Source organism: Silene latifolia, chromosome 8 (assembly GCF_048544455.1).
Source record: "Silene latifolia isolate original U9 population chromosome 8, ASM4854445v1, whole genome shotgun sequence".
Classification (NCBI taxonomy): domain Eukaryota; kingdom Viridiplantae; phylum Streptophyta; class Magnoliopsida; order Caryophyllales; family Caryophyllaceae; genus Silene; species Silene latifolia.
This window is the reverse complement of record NC_133533.1, coordinates 69253463-69278983: the sequence shown is the minus strand read 5'-3', so window position 1 is coordinate 69278983 and position 25521 is coordinate 69253463. Positions and strand designations below refer to the sequence as shown.

At 40.6% G+C, this 25521-nt stretch overlaps 1 protein-coding gene across 1 annotated transcript; it reads left to right on the top strand.

Moving 5' to 3' along the window:
- The first annotated feature begins 3626 nt into the window (after positions 1-3626).
- Positions 3627-24355, top strand: LOC141595320 (protein FAR1-RELATED SEQUENCE 5-like). Its single transcript, XM_074415284.1, has 6 exons — positions 3627-3678; positions 21426-21817; positions 22021-22608; positions 22657-22991; positions 23072-23762; positions 24329-24355. Exons 1-6 carry the CDS (start codon positions 3627-3629, stop codon positions 24353-24355), a joined length of 2085 nt encoding a protein of 694 aa, XP_074271385.1.
- Positions 24356-25521: the final 1166 nt, after the last annotated feature.

Sequence of the window (25521 nt, the reverse complement as noted above, 5' to 3'; positions counted from 1 at the left end):
TAGAAAAGATTTTTACGAGTATATTTGATTCGATTTTTTTGAGGTCAAGACTCGAATTTGTGAGTGCTAAAATTTTCAATTTTTTTTTGATGGAAAATTGCGAAAAAGCGAAAATTTTTCGGAAATTTGATTGATATGGAAACGATCCGTCGCTGATCGAGGCGACTAGCCCTTCCCCCTTTAAAAAAAGGAAAGAAAAATCCATATGTTTAAAGCTGCGTCATGGAAACCGTGTCGGATTTCGTAAAACGCGAAAACAAGGAAATGCGAGTGTGAGGAAACACAAAATGTCCTGGATCATCCGGAAGAGGCGCGGGCGTTCTGGCGGGAGGTTTGAGGTGTCAGGAGAAAACACAAGTTGAAAGAGACAAGTCAAAGGACGAATCCTGGGAGAGGGCCTAAAGAAGCGCGAGCAGCCTGGCGATGGGAGCCAGCTCTCCCCTTTTTCTGAAAAACGCGCTGATCGTTTTGTATAAATAGTGATGTTTGCGCTTCATTGTTTCATCATCCGAAACACAAACGCATCTCTACAAAACTTCCTCTTCTTCCACAAAAATAATTCATGGATGCCTTTGAGAATGCGTTGCGACAATGGTGCCGGGATTTGTTGCCTCCCGAAAAGTATCAACTCATTTGCATGGGAGTTGGTCAATTGTTGGTGCTCCGTCAAGGTGCAATCCTCATTCCTCGAAGCATGTTCTCGGTTTTGGGATTCGAAACACCATGTTTTCGTCTTCCCGAAAGGTGAAATTTGTCCTCTTGCCGAAGAAGTTGGAGCCATTGGTGGGTGGCCGGGTTGTGTTCCGGTGCTTCCTCCGACTCGGTTGTGCTACAATTCTCCGTTCCATGTTGGGTTTGTCGACAAGTCAAGTCAACTTCCTTCTTGCTCCACATGGTGTGGACATGTTGGCTCTTATCAACATCTTTTCAAACCGATTAGACGCCAATGTTTCGGAGGTGGCTAGGAGAAGGGCTCTTGCCTTTTGCCTTATCCATGTGTACCTATTTGTTGATGCTTTGAAGAAGGAGGGGCCGAAATGCTATGGTAGCATGACCCTTGTTCATGTGGTTGAGCAAATGGAGCATGGTAGAGATCCATCATGGTTGGTGCTTGGAGAGATCATCCAAGCTTTGGACAAGGAAGGCTCTTGTAGAGAAGTTCCTTCATTTGGGTCCCCAAGGATCCTCCAAGTGTGGCTATTGGAGAGGCTAAGGTATGTAGAGCCTCCGGTTGATTCTTCTTCTTATTCCTTCCGTCACCTTACCATAAGGAAGAAATTGTACTCGGATAGTTTTGCTTCTACCGAGACTTATTGGGCCGCAAGATTGGCGGAGGAGGGTGGTCCTCACATCCATTGGGTGGTGCCATGGTGGCACTTGAGGTCCTTCACGGGGTTGCCCGCTTTGGGTGCTAGTCCTCGTTCTTTGATGGTGGTGGGTTTGAAGGTCGCTTCCTTAATTTCTCCCGAAAGGCTCATGAGGCAAACGCGGCGTCAACAAAAGGTGCCCGCTCAAGATACTCTTGTCCAAGAGAATGTTTTCCGGAACTCCGAGCTTGTGGAGGTTTTCGAAAGATGGTGGGCCACTCGGCTGCTTTGGGAGGTACCGGACCCCGTTGCCACGACATGGGTGACTCCCGCTTATGTCAAGTGGTCACGTGCTCCGTCCTTGGAAGAGAGGTCCAAATTTCGTATGGATGAGGTCGTCGAATTGAAGTATCGAGAGGTTGGCAAGGCCAACCGTGCCTTCTTTGAGGAGTATGTTGATGGAGCTAGTCCCGATGTGATGAGACCACCAAAGAGGAGAATCTCGGGTCCCAAGAACATGGTGGGCCGTTCATGGGCTCATTTTGGGCCGAACATGGGTTCTTGCACTAGACCGGAGGCCGTTGCCGTCTTAGATCTGTTGAGGATCCGTTCCGAGGAGGAAATCCATGTTAGGCGGGCCAACAAGAAGAACAAGGGGAAGATGTACCCCGAGGGAAAAGGCAAGGGTAAAATGGAAGAGTGAAGACCTCCATTACCCATTTTATTATTATGTTGTATTAGGGTTGTGAATTTTTATTATGTTGTACTAGCTAGTTATTGTGTGTTTTGTGCTAGTTTTATTATGTGAGGTGTTTTAGTTGACACCTTAGCTTTGACAAGTTGTAGACTTGCCGAGCTTTATTTGTTGTTGGATTTGTAATTCTTCCCATTATTAATTAAATAAGAGGATTGCTTGTGTCAAAATTGTGAACGCTCGTTTCTTCCATCCATTTTGTAAAGGCAATTCGATTTGAATCGTCCTAAACGTTTGCACTTGGGAAAGTGGGATTTTTGTAGGAAGGGAGGAAGGCTACTTTTTTGTATTTTTTTGGGGAAGAGAATGGTTTTCCCTTTTCTCCTTTTTTGATGGGTATGTTTTTTGTATGTGGGTGATGTTTTTTTTATTGTGGGGATGGTTGTATCCTTCTTGTGTAAGAAAGGACTGCCTACGTATCCACCTGGAGAGGTGAAATCAAACCATGATCGTAGTTCGAAATGTTTTGTAAATTTTGATTGGGTTTTGTGGTTGTATCCCTCATGTATAAGAGGGACTGCTTACGTATCCACCTGAGGAGGTGAAATCAAACCATGCTCGTAGTTCAGGGGGTTTTTGTTTGTTTTAGTGCAAATGGATGTTGCCTTTGACAGATCAAAGGACATTTGAAACGGGCAAGGTGCCGCAACTTAGACTCGATAAAACATGCAATTTCAAATCAGAACGCGTTGAGGAACTTGACTTGAAAAGGGTTGAGGTGGTTGCTAGTTGTAAAACTAGGCTTGGATCGTTGGTTGCTATGGTTCAAGGGTAATATTTCTTGAGTTAATCTAGGTTGGTCGGGTTTGTAAAATCCTCCCCATCTAGGTCACTCAGTCTTACTGCGCCCCCCGAAAGTATTTTCTTGACCAGGTATGGCCCGACCCACTTGGGTTTGAATTTTCCCCTCGGATCGACGGGTAACGGTGCTCGAACTGACTTGAGGACCAGATCGCCCTCCTGGATGTTCCTGGGTTTGACCCTCTTGTTGAATGCCCATTGTATACGTCGTTGGTATAGATGGACGTTGTGCAAGGCGTTGAGCCGCCGTTCGTCTAGAAGAGTGAGTTGTTCGTACCTTCGACGGGTCCATTCCGCGTCAGGGACTTGACTCTCCAGTAGGATGCGCAGAGATGGGACCTCTAACTCTACCGGTTGAACTGGCTCCATACCGTATGCTAGGTAGAAGGGTGTGGCGCCTGTCGGTGTTCGAATGGAGGTTCGGTATCCCCAGAGTGCGAATGGGAGTTTGCTCGGCCAATCGCGATAGTTGTCTTGCATTTTCTTGATAATGGTGACAAGAGTTTTGTTAGCTGCCTCCACCGCTCCGTTGGTTTGGGGACGGTAGGGGATGATCGATGTCGTTTGATCTTGTATTTGTCCAGCAAGGCCTGAGTTTCTGCCCGGAAGTGAGAGCCTTGATCGCTGATGATTTCATGGGGTACCCCATATCTGCAGATGATGTTGTTCTGGATGAATTTGGCCACTTGTTTGGCGGTCAAGACTGCATAGGACTGCGCTTCCACCCATTTGGTGAAGTAGTCGATGGCGACGAGGACGAAACAATGCCCCTTGGTGCCCACCAGGTTAACTTTCCTGATGATGTCAATGCCCCAGGTTGAGAAAGGCCAGGGTGACGTCATGGTGTATAAAAGGGATGGTGGTATATGTTGTATGTTGGCGAAGATTTGGCAATTGTGGCAATGTTTGACGTAGTTACGGCAATCGACTTCCATGGTGGTCCAGTAGTAACCTAGCCGCATGATTTTTCGGATAAGCATCATTGCGCTCATGTGAGGGCCACATTCTCCGTCGTGGACCTCTCCCATGACTTTTTGGCTTTGTGATGGTCAATGCAAAGGAGGAGAATCCCTTGGGGTGTTCTTTTGTATAATTGGTCTTGGTTTATCACGAATTGTGATGCAAGTAAACGGATGGATCTTTGTCCTCTTTGGTCAGAGTTAGGAGGGAATTCGTTTTTGGTTTTGTAGTTGAGGATGGCTTGATACCAAGGTTCATCATGGCTTTCCTCGTCGTTGTTGATGGCAAAAATGTGAGCTGGCTCGCTCCTTCTCTCGACATATAGGGGCAACGATGTCATGTCGTCGGGTATGTTGACGAGCGCGACAAGTTTTGCCAAGGAATCATCAAATTGATTTTCCTCTCGCGGCAAATGGAAGTAGTCGACTTGGTCGAAGAACTCGGCCTCTTGATTGATTCTTGCTCGGTAGGGAGCTAAGCTGTCACTTCGGATTTTCCATGATCCGGACACCTGATTGATGATGAGCGAGGAATCGCCGTGGACCCTCAGTCTCTTGATGCCGAGTGTGATGGCTGCTTGCAGGCTGATGAGGCATGCTTCATATTCAGCGGCATTGTTGGTGACGGCGAAGTCTAGTTTGACCGAGATCGGAACGTGTTCTCCCTCCGGTGATATTAGGAGGATTCCTACCCCGAAGCCTCTCAGATTAGATGCACCATCGAAGTCTAGGTCCCATGCGTCGGAATCGGCACAAAGGATGTCTTCGTCAGGAAGTGACCATGTGTCGGTCGTTAGATCCTCGTTGTTGGGATTTTATGCCAGGAAATCGGCGACTGCTCTTCTCTTAATAACCTTGAGGGGTACAAACTTGAGATCAAACTCGGACAGCATTAGCGTCCACCTAGACAGCCTTCCGTTTAGTACGGGCTTTTCGAAGTGTATTTGACCGGGTCCATCTTGGAGTAAATGTGGACCGTATAGCTGAGCATGTAATGCCGCAGCTTCTTTGTTGACCATACTAGGGCAAGGCATGTCTTTTCCAGCTGGGTGTACCTCGTCTCGTACTCAATGAACTTTTTGCTGATGCAGTAGATGGCTCGTTCTTCGCCGTCGACTGTTTGTGCTAGCATTGCTCCCATGGCTGTGTCTGTAACAGTCAGGTATAGGGATAAAGGAATCCCCGGTTGAGGTGGCATGAGGACAGGAGGTTTGGATAGGGTTTCCTTCATCCTGTCGAAGGCCTTTTGACAGTCGTCGTCCCAATCGGTGTGATCGGAGGCGCGAAGTTTCTTGAATATTGGTTCACAAATCATGGTGAGCTTGGAAATGAAGCGGCTGATGTATTGGACCTGACCGAGAAATCCCCGAATCTCCTTCTCGTTCCTAGGCCGAGGCATTAGCTGAAGGGCTTTGATTTTGGTTGGATCAATCTCAACGCCTCTTTTGCTGACGACATGTCCCAAGAGTTTTCCGTAGGTGACCTCGAATGCACACTTCTGAGGATTTAGTCTCATGTTATATTTCCGCAGACGAGCGAAGAATTTTCGAAGGGCGTTGATGTGGCCGTCCCGTTCTCTTGACTTGACGATCATGTCATCGACATATACCTCTACCTTTTTATGCATCATATCATGTAGGAGAGTGGTAGCGGTTCTTTGATAGGTTGCCCTGGCGTTGATGAGACCGAAAGGCATGATTGTGTAGCAATACCTGTCCATGAATTATAGGAGAGCATGTTCGGCAGTGTTGTCTACCAGAATGTCAACATGTGGCAAAGGGAAGTCGTCCTTTGGACTCGCCTTATTCAGATCCCTGAAGTCGACGCAAACCCGAATTCTCCCGTCTTTATACGGTACAGGAACAATGTTGGCCACCCAGTCAGAGTATTCAGACACTTTGATGAAACCAGCCTTGAACTGTTTATCAACTTCTTCCTTGATTTTTAGGGCCCATTCAGGACACATTCGACGCAGCTTCTGCTTCACAGGTTTAGCTCCGGGCTTAATGGGTATCCAGTGCTCTGCAATTTCCTTGTCAATCCCAGGCATGTCTTTGTAGGACCAGGCGAATACTTCCTTGTATTCGTGGAGGAGGTCAATGAACTGTTGTCTTTCCGAGGGGTCCAGGGTTGTCCCTATCCTAATTTCTTGAGGTGTGTTGTCGGTTCCTACGTTAATAGGTTCGGTCTCCTCAATAATGGGGGTTCTGGTTTCCCGTTTGTCAAGTTCTTTGGCTAGGTGAGGTGGGTAGTCACTCAAGTTAAATTCCTCATAGTCATTCAGAATTGAATTGCAGTTAAATTGAGACGAGTCATAAGCAAACTTAGCATTCATTAAGTTGACATGAGCGAAAAGCTCGGAGAGGACAGACATCTCGTGGTCAGTCAGAGGCGACACAACAGAGGAGGTAGCCCCTGGAACAGGCTCCAGGTTGTCACCTTTCATGGGAGTGGGGGTCACCCTAGTAGACGCATCCTCTGAACCAGCCAGGACTTTGTGATAAAACAGCGGGAAGGGGACCTTGACTGGGCCATCGGGAGTGTTAGGAGCTATGACAGACTCTGACTCCGACTAAGACTCAGATTCATATTCTTCTCCATTTCCCTCTTTGAACATAGGGCCTTCTCCAGTTGTGATCTTGAGAATGCGGCCTCGGCGATCGGTCCACTTGACGGTTTTCCTCCAGCCTTGTGTAGCTTTCTCCGAGTCAGTGTCGGAGATCAAGGCAGTTGGGTCAAATTGATTGTCCTTCAGGGCGATATTGATAATGTCCTCATAGCCGAGGTGCTTGATGTTATCCTCTCCAAAGAGAAGGGTAACAGCTTGTCCATCGAGGCATGACGACGGCTTAGACTCGGTTGATGCAGCTTCGGTGTTGTCGGGGATGAAGTAGCAGTCCTGGAAGACTTCTACACCCGGGTATCTGGCCTTGGCTACAGAGTCATAGATAGGCTCCGGAAAGCCATGGTAGAGTTCTGATTCTCCTTCGGGGACAAAGTATCCGTTGAGGGTCAGATGATAGGGACGGAGGATAACTCCGTGCTTCTTGCGTTTCCGAACTAGGAGGTTCATCTCCTGGATATCTTCATCGGTAGGTTCATATACCAGTCCGACGGGAATGTTGGGGACCTTAGCCTGTTTCAAGGGAGGTAAGGTGCTCTTCAGTGGATTGAGGGGCAAGCCCGGGAAGTAACCCTGGCGCATCATGATGCGGTTGACCGTGAGGTTGGCGAACGGGTCACAATCAAAGAGTGTCGATTCATCAGTTATGGCATTCAGAGCTTCGAACCCCCACATTTCATTGTCATCTTCCTCAATGGTCTGGGAGGCTATTCCCTTCCTCACGACAGCTTTGATCGGGGAAGCAGGAATTGTGATTGTTTTCCCGTTGAAGGGGACCTTGATCTTCTGGTGGAGATCTGAGCTAACTGCCTTGACGGCGTGAATCCAGGGATGTCCCAGGAGCATATTGAAGGAGGCGTCGATGTCGACCACCTAAAAACTGGTTTGCTTTTCCAGTGGTCCGGTTGCGACAGTTAGAGTGATAAGCCATGCGACCTTGCGACGAGTGCCGTCGTAGGCGCGTACTCCTTGATTTGTTGGGACCAAATCAGCTTCCTTAATACCCAGCTTGTGAGCAGTCTTGAGGGGAATGACATTTACCGCAGATCCGTCATCTACAAGGACCATGGGTACCTTCTTCTTGAGACATTGTACGGTAATGTACAGGGCAAGGTTATGATTGGCTCCGAAGGGAGGGATATCTTCGTCAGAGAAGACGACCGGGTTGTTCAAGTCTGGGGCGTCCCTCGTCATATGTGCCACTATTTCTTCAGGGGAAGAGGTGGAGGGCACAGTTCTTTTTCCCAAGGCCTGTAGCAAAGCCCGTCGATGCTCAAAGGATGTCACGATCAGTTGCCAAATTGAGATTTCGGCTTTTGCCTTCTGAACCTGCTTGAGGATCGAATTCTCAGGAGCTCTTGGTTGAGTGTCCGCTTCCGGGACCACTTGGTCGTTTGTTGTCGGAGCGACCGTTGAACTGTTCGGGTTCTGATAGGGGCGTCCGGACCGGGTAAGGTGACCGATCTCTTTCACCCTTTTCTCTTTCCCTGGGACAATATAGACATCTTCAACATCGTCTCTGCAGATGCCATTGATTTCAGGATCTCGAAGGCACCTTGGAGGTAGGGGTGGGCATAATCCGGTCCGGACCAGAAAAATGGACCGGTCCGGACCGGAATCGGAATTAAAAATTCCGGTCCGGTCTCCGGTCCACCATTTCTCAAGATTCCGGTTTCCGGACCGGACCCGTTTGGACCGGAATGCCCGAAATTATGGTTATTTTCATTTTTTTTCTTAAAATTGTATTTTTATTCCGTTCCAATCCTGTCCAATGGACCGGAATTTTTGGACCGGAATTTGAAAAAGTGGGTAATTCCGGTCCGGTCTTAGACTGGAATTTTTCCGGTCCGGTCCCGGACCGGAATTTTTGTAATCCGGTCCGGTCCCGGTCCGTGAATTTTGCCGATTCCGGTTCCGGTCCAAACCGGTTCCGGTTCCGGTCCGGTCCGGTTTTGGACCGGTGCCTAGCCCTACTTGGAGGGGTATTCCTTGGTGGGCAGTTTTTGTGAGGGATATTTCTGTGAGGGTAATTTTTGTGAGGATGATTATTGTGAGGGTGATTATTGTGAGGTGCATGCCAGAATGGTCGCGGGAGCAATCCGTCCTGGTGAGGGTAGTTTTGGGCGCTCGGGGGACTCTCCCTCGGGCGTGGTGGTGGAGGATTGAAGATAAGCCGGCGGTAGGCATCGTCAAGTCGGGTAATCCTCTCGGAGAGGCTGGCTATGGCTTCTCAACCTGCTGGAACATGGTGAGCGTAGTTGCGGTACTGAGCACAAATACCCCGTCCGAGGGATCTTTCTCCAAGGTGTTCACCTCATCATCAATTGGCAGGATGAGGTGAGAGCAGTCCATAGTTGGTTCATCTTTGGAGATAGCGTGGATTCCGAGAGGGTTTGTTTTGTTGTTTGGCTTAGTCGGTGGGGGTAAAGGCAAATCCTCTTTCTCAATCATGTCTTGGATGATGTGTTTGAGTTTGAAGCAGGTTTATGTATCACGCCCTTTCCCTTGATGGTACTGACAGTAGGCATTGGGGTTCCAGAAGCGGGATTTCTTAACATCGGTTGGATCTGGGGTGGGTCTGATCGGTTGTAACTCTCCCTGGTCCATGAGTCTCTTAAGGGCACTTGCATAAGTTAACCTTATATTAGTGAACACTCTCTGGGGGCGCTCAGCTCTCTTGGTGGTTGGTTCAAGGAGGTTGACCTCATCAATCTTGTTCGTTTGACCATAAGGGCGAGACCCGGTTGATGTGGATCCCTGGTAGCCTCTGCCAGTGGTCTTGGCCAAGACACCCTTCCGGAGGTCATCTTCAATGCGTGTCCCCAGAATTTGTAGATCTTGGAAGGTCTTAATATTTTGATACCTCACTAAGTTGGCATACACTGGGCGAAGATTGTTGACGAACTTTTCCACCAAAGTTGATTCACTCGGCTTGCTGACCAACTGAGTACTTACTCTCCTCCAACGGGTTAAGAACTCGATGAATCCCTCCTTGTCGTTCTGGGTTAGGACCTCATGGGTACGGGTATTGGCTTGGATTTCAACATTGTCAGCGTATTGCTTAGCAAATTCAACTGCGACCTCATCCCAGGTAGTAAGGTTCTTCGGGTCAAGGGAGTAGTACCATTGGCGAGGGATCGGTTCCAAGGATGGTGGGAAGATCCGGGTGAAGAGCTCCTGTTTGACCCCTTTTATGGCCATGTAGTCTTTGAAGGCTCGAATATGATTGAGCGGGTCCTCTACTCCCTTGAATTTGGGCACATCAGTCAGGGTAAAGTTGTCGGGTAATTGATCCCCAACAGGTTCGAACCTTCGGTTGTTCTCAAGATGGATATTGTTACCCCGGGCTAGGAGCTGTTCTTCCAAGAGCTTGAGCCTTTTCTCAGTTTCAGTCAAAGGTAGAGTATTATGTTCTCCAGCTTCTTTATTTTCCAGGGTGTCGATACGGGTCTCGACACGATCCAGAGTGACCTTAAGAGCGGTGAGCAGGCTGGCTAGCTGAGCAGTCGTGACATCTCTGTTGTTATCATTGTTGTTGCTGTTGACAGACGAAGTTGAAGACGGGGCCATGGTTCTGAGGCAGAAAAACGGCTCACATTACAACTCAATCCGACACGGTTCGAAGACTGAACGCAGACGACATAAAAGGAGAGACAAAGATCAGACTCGACGAGACGAGGATGACCGTGTGTGGTACCTCGGTGCTGACTCGATTTATGACGTGACGGTGTTGACCGAACTTTTGACATGATTCCAACGTAACGGCGTGACGCCATTGGACGAGTCTCTTGGTGAGATGACTCATAAGTAAAGACCCATAAATACGTTTGCTTCGACTCGGTAGACACCAGGCGGTATTGGAATGGTGGACTGAAGTTTTCGAAAATAGAAATTTTCAAAAAGATTCATTCGTCGCTTTGTGGACGGCTTCTGAAGATAGAGATCCCCGCAAGTCGGTCAGTTGAAAGGGTTGTCTTAAGTTTATTTGCAAAAGACGGTTTTGAGTTTGAATCGGCTCAGAAAACAAGGTATTGCCTCCCAAGACGGTTTTTGAAATTCAAAATTGTATGTTTTGAAAATCGAGTTTGAAATGTTTGAAGAGGTATCGGGGACGGTGCATGATCCTCGGGATCTCGTAAGTGTCTCGAGAAAAGGGTGTGTGCTTTTCTCGGGTTTTGAAAGAGCCATTGTCGGCGCGAGACGGGTTAAAGTCCATGTCTAGACGCGGCGATTATAATGGCGTAAAAAGGTGATTTGAAATGGTTTTAAAAAACCGGGTTTGAAAATCGTCATTACGACTGCCTAGAAAGGCGTGTTGAAATGGTTATAAAAACCGGGTTTCAAAATCGTCATTACGACGGCCTAGAAAGGCGTGCAACGGTCGGCAAAAGACCGAGTTTTGAAATGGCGTGCAATGGTCGGCAAAAACGGTCGGCAAAAGACCATTTTATTTTGTCAATTTGTCATTTGTCACACAATATGTCACATGTAGTATTTTACATGTTATTAATTAATTTAATGCATATTTATCACATAAATATCATTAAATTACATATAACAAATTGACTAATGATACTTGATCATATAAATAAAATGGGTCATAAAATTATAATTCACAACATCTTGTAATTATAATTAACCATTCATTCTTATCTCTATTGTTTCTCAAACAATAAGCAATTTTAGTAATAAAGTAATTCTATTACCAAAATAAATCTTATTTAATCCCATTGTTCAATTTTAAGGAATTGATTACCTTGTATCGTCATACAATTAATCAATTTATCCATTAAGGGAATTGTCCTTTAGGTGTGACCTTAAGGGATCAACTGACCACCACCGTCACACGACAATAATGTCAAACTTTAGTCAGCCAATCATTACCGATTAATGACGATCAGTTGATTATATAATAAATCATCCCTCTCATATTCTTAATATGAGATTTATTTATGATATTAAATCATGTGATCGCACTATTGTTAAGGACGCATTTTCCAACAATCTCCCACTTGTCCGAGACAAGTGTGCGTCACCAATTCTCTTGTCCTATTACAATCTCCCACTCAATGCAAGGTGTCTTACAGGTCGTACTTACATTTGATCATATCTTGAGTGGTTTCCTCGATCAAGAGAGTAACTGTCTGACCGGAATTATCTACCATAGACACCTTCCGAGCGTGGCCACGCATTTCCAGTTAACTACTCCTCGAGTGGCCTTGAGATTTCAAACAACCCTGACAAGGGGTGGAAAATTCCTATTGCACTATTCCCTTTGTTCAGCCACAGTTCATCATAACCCAAAATATACCCAGTTTGACCTCATTTAAGAAGTCGTAGAGTATAAATCAAAGCTAATCAGAAATTTGTGCCAACTTGGGCGAATAGTCTATAGTCAAAAGAATTGACTCATAAGAATACTATAGTAGCTCTTGCCACGACCAGGCTTTATGAATTACCAGAACTCTATAAGCGGTCACTGCCCGACAGAGTGTCCCATACAGTCTGCCTATGTGATCGACTAGTCATCCGGTATAACTCTATGGCACTTGAACTTGCCATCAATCGCATCACACTCTAGTCACTTCGAGACGTCACCTCATATAAGTAACTAGGGGCGAATACCATGTCAATCCAGTTCACTTTAATGGGGTTCAATTTGTCTCTACAACCCATTCAGATACGACAAGGTAGCGGGCGAGTTTAATGAAACTCAAACGATAAATGCGATTATCACATATGAATAGTGTGGACATGGCCCACCTGCAAGCCCAGCCGATCTGTGGACATACATCGGTCTTTTGAAAGCCACACTCGGCGGCGTAAAAATGCTTTCGACCGGATCGTTTTAGATCGATCGGTTTCGTCTCGGTAAGGGTCTCGAAACGATTAGAGATGTTCGGAGTCGCCACCAAGAATTTGTGGGATGCTTGGAACCCATTCGAATCCACTTTATACCTCGGTCAAACGAAGCACAAAGCAGTGTTTGACATAGGTACTAAAGATAAGGAATCGTCCCTCTTTAGCATCATATCTCTAGAATGACTCTCGTACGCCCTGGATAAGGTCGTCCACTATCCAAAGTTTCTGAGTAAGAGGTGAAGGTACGTATTGGGAAGCCCTTTAATCAGACACCCAATCCCGCCCGCGGTAGCGGCCTCTACTGATCGATCTTGGTTGATTGAATGCAAAAGTTGATAAAACGGTTTAAATGCATGAATGCGCATCCAATAATTTAAACCTAACATGTGAGAGCTTTCTAAGTCGGTTGATTTAATCCAAGTATCAAGTATAAGACGTCGGGTTGGATTAATGGTTGATTTGCATGCAAGACGGAAGTTAAACATCCATTTACCGTATTAGGTTTATGGTGCATAACGTGATCCATTTGTCATAGTAAAGTATTTTGCAAATAAGATTTTTGAATGAGCAAATAGTCATCTGATCCGTCCTATATCCGGGCTAACCGGAGTCGGGATTGTCCTAGACTAATGCTGGAAAGGGAACAGGCCCTGTGCCAGGCGGCCATATGAGGCGCGAGCATGCCGGCAGTGTAAGGGGGCCTCCCCTGGTTTTGGAAATAAGAAAAGAAATGGCCTGTTTAGGCGCGGGTCAGTCAACGGTATAAGACGCATTCTGACCATTGAAAAATGTATATAAAACGTATTGAAAATGGATATTTGGACCCGTTTTGATTTGAAAGGACCATTTAGGTCGTATTTGTGTTGATTTGAGGAACGAGACTTGAATAATCATCATTGTTTTGATGATATCCGATGTCGGGTTCGACTTTATAAGTTTGACATGAATAGTTTTGAAAATAGTTATGAACAAATTGTTTTAAGTTCATTTGAATATAATTAGTCGATACTCATCATCGTACTCGGGTTAAAATCCGACATGGTATGTAGAACCAAGGATGACTTTATGTTGGTGACTAATACATTTATTTTGAAAATGTAAAGAAATGATGAAAGGCTTTAAAATACCTCCCAAAATGTAAAGAAATGAAATAAAAGGCTTTAAATACCTTTTAAATATTATTAACCAAATATTATCACCGAAACACGGATTTAACCGTCATGGTATGAGGAACCAAGGGTGAAAAATGTTTTGTGGTTAAAAACAAATGAAATAAAATAAAAAAGGTTTGAAAATATTTGAAATGGTAAAAACCGATTACAAATATGAAAATGGATTAAAGGGGAAAGACGAGAACAAACACGGTTGAGTTCTGACCTGGGCACCCCATTGACGCGCGAGCCTATGTGCACAATAAGGGGCTTCTGCCTCAGGCCAAAACTCAATTTTGGCTCCTTTATCCCATGTTTTGGATCGTGTTATGCATGTTTTAGCATGTTATAGTCATAAAACAAATGAAGACATGACAAAAGAAGGATTTTTACACCCTCATACTTACATGTTTGATTATGGCGAGAAACCGATGTAAGTGTAACAACTCGTTTGGTCGGAAAAGACTCGGTTTAAAACCGTTTTGGTAAGTACAAAGAGTGTTTTATTATGATTAGTGACGGTGTAGTGATCGAAGTGGTCGGTCAAGTGATTTAATGCACGATGAAGGGTACCAAACAATGTGTAAGGCTTGTATTTACGATCGGTAGGTCGTAAATACGCGTTGGATTGTGACTTAAGAAGTCGAGTCGAGAATTTAAGGGAGAAAAGAGGGGGCGGACACTCGCGTAATTTCTAAAATGGGGGCATTTGAGGGGTATTTATAGGAAAATGAGTGGTTGTGTGAGTTTTGAGCTACGTGGCCACCTGGGCTGCTCAAAGAGGCGCGAGCCACGTCGCGGGTCTTCGAGTTGTCTTGTCGCTTTCACACAAGTGCAATCATGATTTGTTCTATCCTAGGATTTGTAGTCAAATGTTTGGTACTTGACCATTCATGAATCCGGGAAATCTTAGTATAGAAGGCTTTGAATGTTTTGTTTTTGGTGGTTGACTCGGTTTGACTCGTTGTTGGAGTCGGGATTTGAATTTTTGAGTCGGTATTTGGTCTGGTGTCGGTTTTGACTCTAGTTAGTGTCATTGCGACCCTGTCGTCGTGGATTAAACACTCCAGGTACTTTTGAAAAGTTTTGAAATGTTTTATTTTCAAAATCGTTTTAAGTTTTCCGACGTAAAGTTGTACACAAATTGTCGATCAAACGCCGCGATTCCAAAACATGTTATAGTCCGATAATCATCGGGTATTTGTTGGAGTCTCAGCAGATACTGGGTATCTACAAATAGTTAATACACTATTACTACTTCATATCCCATAATCTTTAGTGTATTATTAACACTAGTTTAAATGCAATAAAAGCTTGGCAAACAGATATTCCCTATATCCATATATTCCAACTCTGTCAATTGCTATTTTATTCCATTCAATGTCATCTCCAATGACATGAATTTATCGAAGTATATGTCTAGACTTCTTACTAGACTTGGGCTCTTTAACTTGAAAGATACTCCCACTGTTATCGCATAACTTGTGACAAAATCATTTGTAGAGGGATTCACCCTTAATCCCTACATTGACGATTTTATCACAATTTACTTAGATTCCTTTTGTAGAATTTGCAATGCACAAAACTAAAACACTTTTCTTAGTTTCTTACTCCTTAGTCAATAAAGCAGCCTAGGATTTCGACAAATCCCTTTTGGAAACTAAAGTTTGTGCAACCCTTCAGCACTTAACTTAGTTTATCATCCAAACATATAAACAAGTCTTCAATTGTCCTTTAAGACTTTCACAAGACCATCTTATGAATTAACTTGTTATTGACTTATCATGCTTCTAGCATATGGTTCATCACAGCACGTGCGTCTGTTGGCATACATGATCGTTCTAATGGCGGATACATTAGCAATCGTTTTCATGTGATCATCAACTTAATAGGTTTAGTGAATGACTATGACTCCATCATAGTATTTCCACTTCTATCAACATGAATAGCCTACTTGACCTTGTTGATGTACAACAGGTATGAAAGATCTTATCGTCATAAGACTCTCTACTCTATGCCAATATTCTCTCACATAGATTTAAAATCTAGAATACTTTGCATCCCATTCCAAATCTCCAATCACTCTTTCACAGAAGAGAGCATTGGTACATTATTCTCAATAAGTAATATGTTATCAACATATAAGACATGGAGAAACAATTCTAGCTCCCACTTAACTTCATGTATAATCACGATTCATCAATCATGCGAATGAAACCATTCACTATTATCACATGAAAAGTATAATCCTTTAATGCTTGCTTAAGACCATTCTAGGATCACTTAAGAAAGCTACGCATAAGATGTTAGGATTCTTAGATCTTTATCTAAGGTTTTGTGTTCCAAACACATCCTTCTCTAAATTCCCATTTTAGAAAAGCGAATTTTTATTTGTCACTCTTCATTAAAATGAAGTGCATCAGGTCCTAACATAATTAATCTTGATCAACATCTTTATGTCAATCTTATGCATTTGAGTACTCTAAAGCTCTATTTATCTTTAAAGAAACCCTTGCTTTAAGGTAAATCTACTCTTGAGTAACAATTTTCGGATTGTAATGCTTCGGCTCGTATGTAACAAGGTCATGATACTATCACTTTCACAAAGTAATATTTTTAAACAATAAGACATGTGCGATAAACTCCCACTGAACTATGCCCCCACTCTATAGTTTCATTACTTTCACAAAGTAACACTATAAGACATGTTTGTAACGATCCAATCTACTCCCACTCTATCTCTCAGAAATACATCTATCTTCTTGAGAGATAGCTTTGTGAGTTACAAACACATATATGGTGGAATATTAGGAGTCTATCTAGACTATGTATTAGCTATCAAAAGGCCATCCCTAACATGGCAGTTTGATTCATGTAATATACGAGTCTTATCCATGTCATCTGTTTAATAGACTCTCTATTCTAGGTATCTCATGGTTGACCATCCGTTTAGAATAATGTGTCCGTATGGTATCATAAATTCCCTACTTAATGAGTTCAATAGCTCATCACAACTTTATAATTGATCTTACATAAGTAAGTTGTTACTTTTAGTAATAATGATATAAGGAGAATCAAATTCATAGCTTATGGACATATAATGATCCAATCATCATAATCGTCTATTTGATCAATTTGAGTTGTCTATCTAATATTTCCCTACGCAAGTAGTATATGATGATAATTTTAGAACAAGCGATAATAAAACAAGTTATTTGGGTTGAAAACCAAACCACAAATATCCAAAGCACAACAATTGTTTAAAGGATACAAACCAATTTGCAAGTCACACAAGGAAATCAAAATAGTTCTAAAAACTTCAAATACATCATAAAATTAAAGACAAAGTAAATTAAAGCTAAGCTTTCATAGATCCATCTCAACGGTCGGCTACTCTAGCATCCCTCATGATCCTCTAAGCTTGCTTCTCCTTGCCTTTGTCCTTGCTAGGAGCCCCTATTTATAATAAAAGGGTAATCATCACAACTTGTATCATCATACCAAGGTTGAGATTGAAACATAAAAGATAGGGATAGTCATATACCTACTGGAATAACCTTTCCAGCTTTGATGTCGCCAAGGTATTTGGAACAGTTTCTCTTCCAATGCCCAACACCACAACAATAGTGGCACTTGTCCCCGGTGAAGGCACTGTACTTGGGCTTGGAGGTACTAGCTTCACAAGCTTTAGCTATATTCCTGTTGGGAGTTCGCTTCTTCTCCTTTTTCCCGCTCTTCTTGAAGGATCGCTTGCTCTTATGATTGACATTGAGCACATATTTGGTGGTGCTAACACTTAGCCCCATGTCCCTTTCGGCTTGTACAAGCATTTTGTGCAACTCATCAAGGGAAACTTTCTTATCTTGCATATTAAAATTCACCTGGAATTGAACATATGCTTTGATTTTGTTGAGGGAATGAAGAATTCGATCAATTACGAGTTCATCGGGAATTTCCACCTTATGCATTTTCAAGGTCTCAACATGCTCCATCAACTTGAGCACATGAGGGCTAACGTTTTGGCCCTCCTTAATGTTGAGATAAAAGGATGCGGAAGCCGCTTCATATTGTATGACCCTAGGAGCTCGTGAAAACATGTTCACTAGCTTCATGTAGATCTCATGAGCGGTGCTAATCTTTATAGCACTTATTTGGAGTTCGGCCTCCATAGCAAAGATCAACACCTTTTTGATCGCGGCCGACTCCTTTTGGTAAACCTCATAGGCTTGCCTAGCGGCGGCGGTGGACCTAGCATTAGGTTCGGTGGGAGATGCCTCGGTAAGGTAACGAAGCTTGTCGTCACCCTCCGCGGCCAAGCGAAGTTGCGCGTCCCAATCGGCGAAATTAGACCCATTCTTTTCTAACTTACATCGATCCATGAAGGATCGGAGCCATGACACATTGGTGAGCGTGTTCGAACTAGTGGATGCGAACCTGATTGGAGTTGCCATTGCGATTGCTAAAACAAATTTGACTACAAAATAGGAAATGAAGGAATTAATGAACATCTATCGTTTTATAGCACTCGTATATTTTAATACAAGTATTTAAGCATCTATGTAGTGACCTCCACCCAACTAACATAAATGATTCCGAGATCCAAATTCATATTAATACGGGTACGGTGAGCCGAGTCATCCCTTATTAATATAACTCGGTGGATTAACCTCTTAATCGATTCTACTTTTAGAACTCTCGGTTGATAAAAATTACTCTAATTTTCATCTTTAGCCCGGAACACATGCGACTACGGTCACGAATACTTCCGTTGAGCTCAATCCAAATTTCGATGTAATAACATTTTATTACCCACTTACCCAACGTAACAAGGTTTGTATTACGGTGAAGCCGGTTAACTCCCTTATGAAATTGGGATTCATGGTTTCTACTATTTGGTAAGGCTATTTCTCAATTATTATATGTGAGAGGTCTTGTCAATTTATTATCTATCACGTTTTAAGTGAACTGAAGCGGTGAACTACGATAATTTTAATTGACACGGTCGATGACTCGATATGATATGCATGTGTTGTTATGGCGATTTGGCAATGCATGTAACATATTAAAAGAAATGCAAAGCAATAAATAAAATAAATTCCTAGTATGGCCTTCCTAAAATAGAAAATATAATAATATATTACATATTCGGAAACCAACTCCTTTGGTCCCTAGAATCTTCAAATGGCACGCTTCCCAAAACACCGTCTTCGTCGGATCACCTTTCCGAATGGCACCGTCTTGAAGATACTCCATAATTACAAATAATAATAAAAATACATATCTATTCCTATTATAAATTTGTAAAATGGAGAAACTAATAAAATAAAAGTGATACGAGATCAAATTAAATTACAACCGAATCAATATTTCCTTTCATTACGGGTAATATCGATTAAAACTAAGGCCATACTAAGATAAAATTACATAATTCAAAATTATATAAATAAAAGACATTCAACAATTGAAATATGCATCATTATAATATGTACCTATCATGCCAAATGATGTGCCAAATCTCCCTATTTAACTTATGTCGTATATATAACTCGGTTTTATGGAAATGCATGATAATAACCTTTTATAATCACTAATTAACACTTAAATCACATCTAAACTCAAGTTAATTATCCTAACACTTTTTAGGACTCAAAAATTAGTCATCACTCAATTTTTGACAATAATTCAACTTGAATTAATTTTATGCTCATTTTTGACCTTAAAATCATAATATTTATGAAATAAATCCAAATTAAATTATACAAATTTTAAAATTTGAATTTTAAATTTTTGAACATTCTGGAATAATTCCATTACACTCATAATGTCAAAAATCATGGTTAAAATTTTCGAATTAATTTTGAGAAAATATAGTTGCGTTTTATGGGTTTTATCTCATAAAACGTCTAAATTATCCAAAAATTAATCCAATCAACTTTACAACTTTATATATGATTAGTGGGATATTTTTGAAACCTAAAATAATTTTCTCATGCCATGCAAATCGTTTTAGCTATTTATGCTAAAATAGTCACTATTTATGCCATTTTTACTCTAAAAATTCATAAATCATGCTAAAAGAGATAATTTAATCTCGAAATTTACATACACTCTGTAGATTATGTATGTGACAACATATTAAAATCTCATGGCCTAATTCGAGATTAACTATTTTTAACCATTTTACCTCTTTTAATCCATTTTTATCTCATAAAAATCATAAATCATGCAATATTAATCCAATTAATACGAGATTTGACACAAAACTTTTAAAATATGCATGTGAGATCATATAAAATTTCAAGGTCAAAAACTTAGTTTAACTATTTTTAGCAGTTTAATTCCCATTTTAGTCATAAAAATGTAATAAAATGACCAAAAATCCTTAAAATGAGCAATAAATTTCCATAAATCATAAACATGACCTAAAAATATTTTAGGACCAGAATTTATAACATTCATGATGATTTAGTGGCTTATACTTATAAATCACAAATTTTTAGTTTTATATGTTAACTTTTTAACTCGAAAAACAATAACCGATTATGCATGCAACATCCTTATGCTCTGATACCACTTGTTAGGTTTATTTACCTCTTATTAGACTCCTCTAATAGTGAACTAATTAACCTCTTAATTATTTGTTCTTTAGATCTAGTGCATTCATAACAAAATGAAAGATTTATAAGAAAAATAATGTTCCTTACATTGTAGGTTGGTTCGAAATATTGGGCACAAGTAAGGTCACCTTCCTTCACTTGTTCTTGAGCTTATTATGATGGATGATCCTCCTTAGACTCCAAGTATAGAAATCCTCCTTAGATTGCACCCAAGACTTACTCTTAAACTAGTATACTAATTAACTAGATTATTATACTAGTGCCCTTAAAATGATTCTAATATTATTACTATTACTACACTAGTAATGTTATTGTGATATTAGTATGGATGAACAAGTGCTTGTGTATCTCAAAAATCTTGCTTTAGAGAGATGGAGAGAATACGAGAGTTTTGCATTCAAGAGATGTATGAATGAATTGGTAGTCACAAAATGAGAACAAAATGTTCTCATATTAAGAGCATGCAACCGGTGGGAGGCAAGGAGAAGGAGCCAAAATGGAATCTCCTTTATGCTTTTACTCTTATCAAAATGTAGGTAGTGTAAGCTAGATTAGGCTAGGTGCAATTATTTACATTTTATCACATGAAATAAAATAATCACTACCCACTTACACTCCTTCTATTTCGGTCCATATACCATAAAATGGACTACCATTTTATTTTGTCAATTTGTCATTTGTCACACAATATGTCACATGTAGTATTTTACTTGTTATTAATTAATTTAATGCATATTTATCACATAAATATCATTAAATTACATATAACAAATTGATTAGTGATACTTGATCATATAAATAAAATGGGTCATAAAATTATAATTCACAACATCTTGTAATTATAGTTAACCGTTCATTCTTATCTCTATTGTTTCTCAAACAATAAGCAATTTTAGTAATAAAGCAATTTTATTACCAAAATAAATCTTATTTAATCCCATTATAATAAGATACGAATATTCTCTATCACAAGTAAATTGTTCAATTTTAAGTAATTGATTACCTTGTATCGTCATACAATTAATCAATTTATCAATTAAGGGAATTGTCCTTTAGGTGTGACCTTAAGGGATCAACTGACCACCACCGTCACACGACAGTAATGTCAAACTCTAGTCAGCCAATCATTACCGATTAATGACGATCAGTTGATTATATAATAAATCATCCCTCACGTATTCTTAATATGAGATTTATTTATGATATTAAATCATGTGATCTCACTATTGTTGAGGACACATTTTCCAACAACACAATATCACATGCACTCCTTCACAGTATCATAGTTTGAAGTACATTATAATCTAGTTATCTTTGTTATAATTTGTTTCTTCAACCTCCGTTGGTGTAGAAAATAATTCTGTTGTTCATGTGGTACCTGTTCCTACTCCACAATGCATAGACGTTGATGAGGTGCATGCTGGAAATCGCCTTTCTGTGATGGTGACCCCTGGAGGTTCTGAGGAGTGGGTCAGAAATATTGCCACTGAATTTACACCTACAATAGGACAAACTTTTGCTACGTTACATGAGGGTATACAGTTTTATGAGACTTATGCAATAGCATGTGGTTTTGAACCAAGGAAATCTTCAACTAAAAGGTTTCGTAGTAGTGGAGATATTAGGACAAAATTGATTGTCTGTCACCGTGAAGGATTTAGGGATTCTAAGCCGACAATATTACCCATTACTGGTGAGGAGGAGGAGCAAATGGTCAAGGCCTATAATCCGAAGAAGACTAAGGTTTCTAGGATTGGTTGTAAAGCTAGGATTTTCTTTAAATTTGTTATTAAATAAATTGACCAAGTTCAAGTGCCACTCTTTGTTGTTGATTAGTTTCATGCTGCCATAACCACCTTCTTTCTCCACTCAAGTATAGAGAATTTCAGAAAAAATGTGGAAACCTTGCTTTTCAACATAAACAAACCATCGTTGATAATTGCAAGGTCAATATTGGTCCAACCTCTACTTTTAGGCCCGTCAAGGAATATGTTGACGGCTATGAAAATATTGGAGCTTGTTTGACTGACTTTAAGAATTTTGGAAGGGAAATCAAGTGTTTTATATGTCTTAAGGATGCTCAAATATTTGTAGACCAGTTGGAAACCCTTCATGAAACCCAGGAAGGTTTTTATTATGCCTATGATATTGATCAGAATAAGTGTTTGTTTCGTGTATTTTGGGCTGACGCAGCAGCATGTCGTAATTACGCTCTATATGGTGAGGCGGTGACTTTTGACCCAACCTATTCAACTAATAAGTACGACATGATCTTTGCTCCCTTTACTGGTGTTGATCATCACAAGAAATCCGTCACTTTTGGCGCTTCACTTATGTCTAGGGAGAATGACCAGAATTTTAAATGGATTTTCACAAAATTCTTAGATTGTATGGGAGGAAAGGAACCCCATTGCTTTTTTACAGATCAATGTCCTGCTATGAAAATTGCAGTCCCTGCTACTTTTACGACTTTTGCCAACCGCTATTGCATGTGGCATATTATGAAGAAATTACCTGAAAAGTTAGGCACGACAGTGACCAAAGAGACTGACTTTGTCACTCGTCTGAATTCTGTTGTTTAGGATTCAGACTTAGAGCCTTCTGACTTCGAAGAAAGGTGGTTTTCGTTGATCAGTGAGTTTCAATTGGAAGATAATGCATGGTTGAAATATCAGTTTTCCAAGCGCCAACGTTGGATTCCGGCGTATTATCGTGATATTCCTCTTGGTTGTCTTTTAAGAACAACGCAACGCTCTGAGAGCGAAAACAGCTTCTTTAAGCGCTTTGAGAATCCTCATGGCACACTTGTTGAGTTTTGGATGTGCTTTCAGAGTGCTATGGATCAGCAAACCAAAAATCTCTTAACAGAGATAGTGATCACTCCTTACCTCAAACCAAAACCCTTCTTAGCCTTGAGGTTCATGCATCCATTGTTTATACGCACGCTCTCTTTTATGAATTCCAACAGTAGTGCATTGATTCTCTAAACTCATGTAGTGCTGGTGATTCTTCAAGGGACGGTAGTACAAGGTTCCTAGATGTTGAAGATTCTATCTTCCATAAGACTTATACTGTCGCATTTAATCCTTCAACGTTTGATGCAACATGTTCATGCAAGATGTTTGAGAGGAAGGGATACATATACAAACACATCATCTGGATTTTATCAGGTAAAGGGGTCAAGAAGATACCTGATAAGTATCTTCTCAGTAGGTGGACAAAGAACACTAAAAAAATGCCCTTGTATGATGTTCACGGTCAATTGTTGGATGATTTTAATTCGTTAGATGTCACTAAGCTTCAGATTTCTACTGTCTGGTCTGAATTCTACTCAACTTTAACACTGCTCAAATCTCTGCCTGAAAATCACATAAATGAACTGACTTCATTACTCAAGACATTTAGACAAAATTTCAAGCCTGGTGCTGAAAAATTGACTAAACAGCAAGAGTTGGAGATGCTCCTTGGGGTTAAGTCTTCATCTGAGGTCCATATACTACCTCCTGTTCAATCAAAAAACAAGGGTAGTGGCAAGAGGTTGATGTCCAACAAAGATCAGTCCATTGCAAAGGCACAAAAGCCGATTTTTTTTTGCAATAATTGTAAACAAATGGCACATCATGATAAGCGGAATTGCCCTAATCCAGCCGTTGATACATCACAACACTCGTTTGATCATGAATCCGATGTAATTAATTTGTCTTACAACCTTTATTATTTCACTTTTACGTGTGCTATATCACAGTTCCTGAAGTGTGACCCTGATAAACAATATCACACTCCATGCTAAAAAATATCACAGTCCATGCTAAATAATATCAGTACCCTTGTGAACCACTATCAGAACATCATACTTGATTGTAGACAATATCATCCCAATACTAAAAAATATCACTTATTTAAAAGGTGTCTACTTTGAAACAATATCACAATCATTTAAAAAAAATATCACATGTCACTGGCAACATTTATCAATTTAAAATCCCTATTTATTTTCAGAATCAATTAAACAATATCAACCTGTGTATGCAATAATATCACACTGTGTACCAAACCAATATCAAAGAAAAAAGGATTTTTATATCCCTATCCACTGTTGTTATTTCTGAGGAGGAATATCACAACAACTAAAACATAATATCATACAACCCTTGAAACAATATCACAGTTTACCAGAAGTTGATAAAAAAAAAGTTATATTTTGTCAAACTTATTACTGACGTCATGTCACTGTTTTTGTGTGTTTTTTTGCAGATTTATTCACTTGTTGATAGTGATTAAGGGCTTCTGCATGCTGAGGAAGTCTGTTTTACATCATCAACTTTTTATTGCTTACACTATTCAACTATTTTCTCTTTTATTTCATTCCAAATGGCATCAATTTTGTATTCTCTCCATTTTTTGGGTATCAATGTTATAAAAACCGTATAATTAATAATGTTGTTTTGTTGCCATTTTTAAATACTATCCCACCTCATTTGAAGGAATATCACACTTCATTCAAAAAAATATCATCATAATAGTTAAACAATATCACAACATTACACTTGCTTGTATACGTATTTTATTATACTGTATTATACTGTAAAATACTACTAAGGAATATCACACTTCAAGTGAAACAATATCACAATTATTCATAAACATTACCACTACAATTGGATGTTTTTAGGAAATAATATTACAACAATATCAATAAAATATCACAGTACATATTAGACAATATCATTCTTAATACCATTTTTTGTCCCTCTGAAGTTTTTTTGTATGTTGTAAAATAATATCAACCAGTGTGTGCAATAATATCACACTTTGTACCATAACAATATCAAAGTTAAAAGGATTTTTAAATCCATATCCACTGTTGTTATTTTTTAGAAGCAATAAAACAATATCAAGTATCAACCATTGTACATAATAATATCACACTGTGTACAAAAAAACTTATCCAAGTAAAAAGGAATTTTTAAATCCCTATCCGCTGTTTTATTTTAGAGAATAAACACAACAATATCAACATGTTTATGGAACAATATCACACTGTGTACCAAAACAATATCAAAGAAAAAGGATTTTCATATCCTTGTCTGCTGTTATTATTTCTGAGAAGTAATATCACAACAACTTAAGCAAAATATCACACACAACTCCTAAACAATATCACGCCATTTAAGAGTTGATCGAAAAAAAGTTATATTCCTACCATAATAACATCTCTGTCCTACCAGCATTACATTCCTAGTCCTACTTTAGTCCTCTACCTCTACCTCTCCCTCTACCTCTATTATTAGGATTTGCAGTCGTCTTCACTCGTTTGTACGATATTGTGGGTGTTTTTGCATCATCTTCACCATCTTGTCTGGATTCAGCTCGTCTGTAAAGCAGAAATGTAATGTTATGGTTCTACCTTCTGTTTGGAGATTGTACCTTTGTGTCTTTTGCAAATA

Bases quoted from the DNA above. Each gene is read 5' to 3' on its own strand.
- LOC141595320 (XM_074415284.1), top strand. From the start codon at position 3,627: ATGCCCCTTGGTGCCCACCAGGTTAACTTTCCTGATGATGTCAATGCC. The intron at 22,992-23,071 runs GTTCATGCATCC...AAACTCATGTAG, and splicing joins AAACCCTTCTTAGCCTTGAG to TGCTGGTGATTCTTCAAGGG. The intron at 23,763-24,328 runs GTAATTAATTTG...GTTTTTTTGCAG, and splicing joins CGTTTGATCATGAATCCGAT to ATTTATTCACTTGTTGATAG.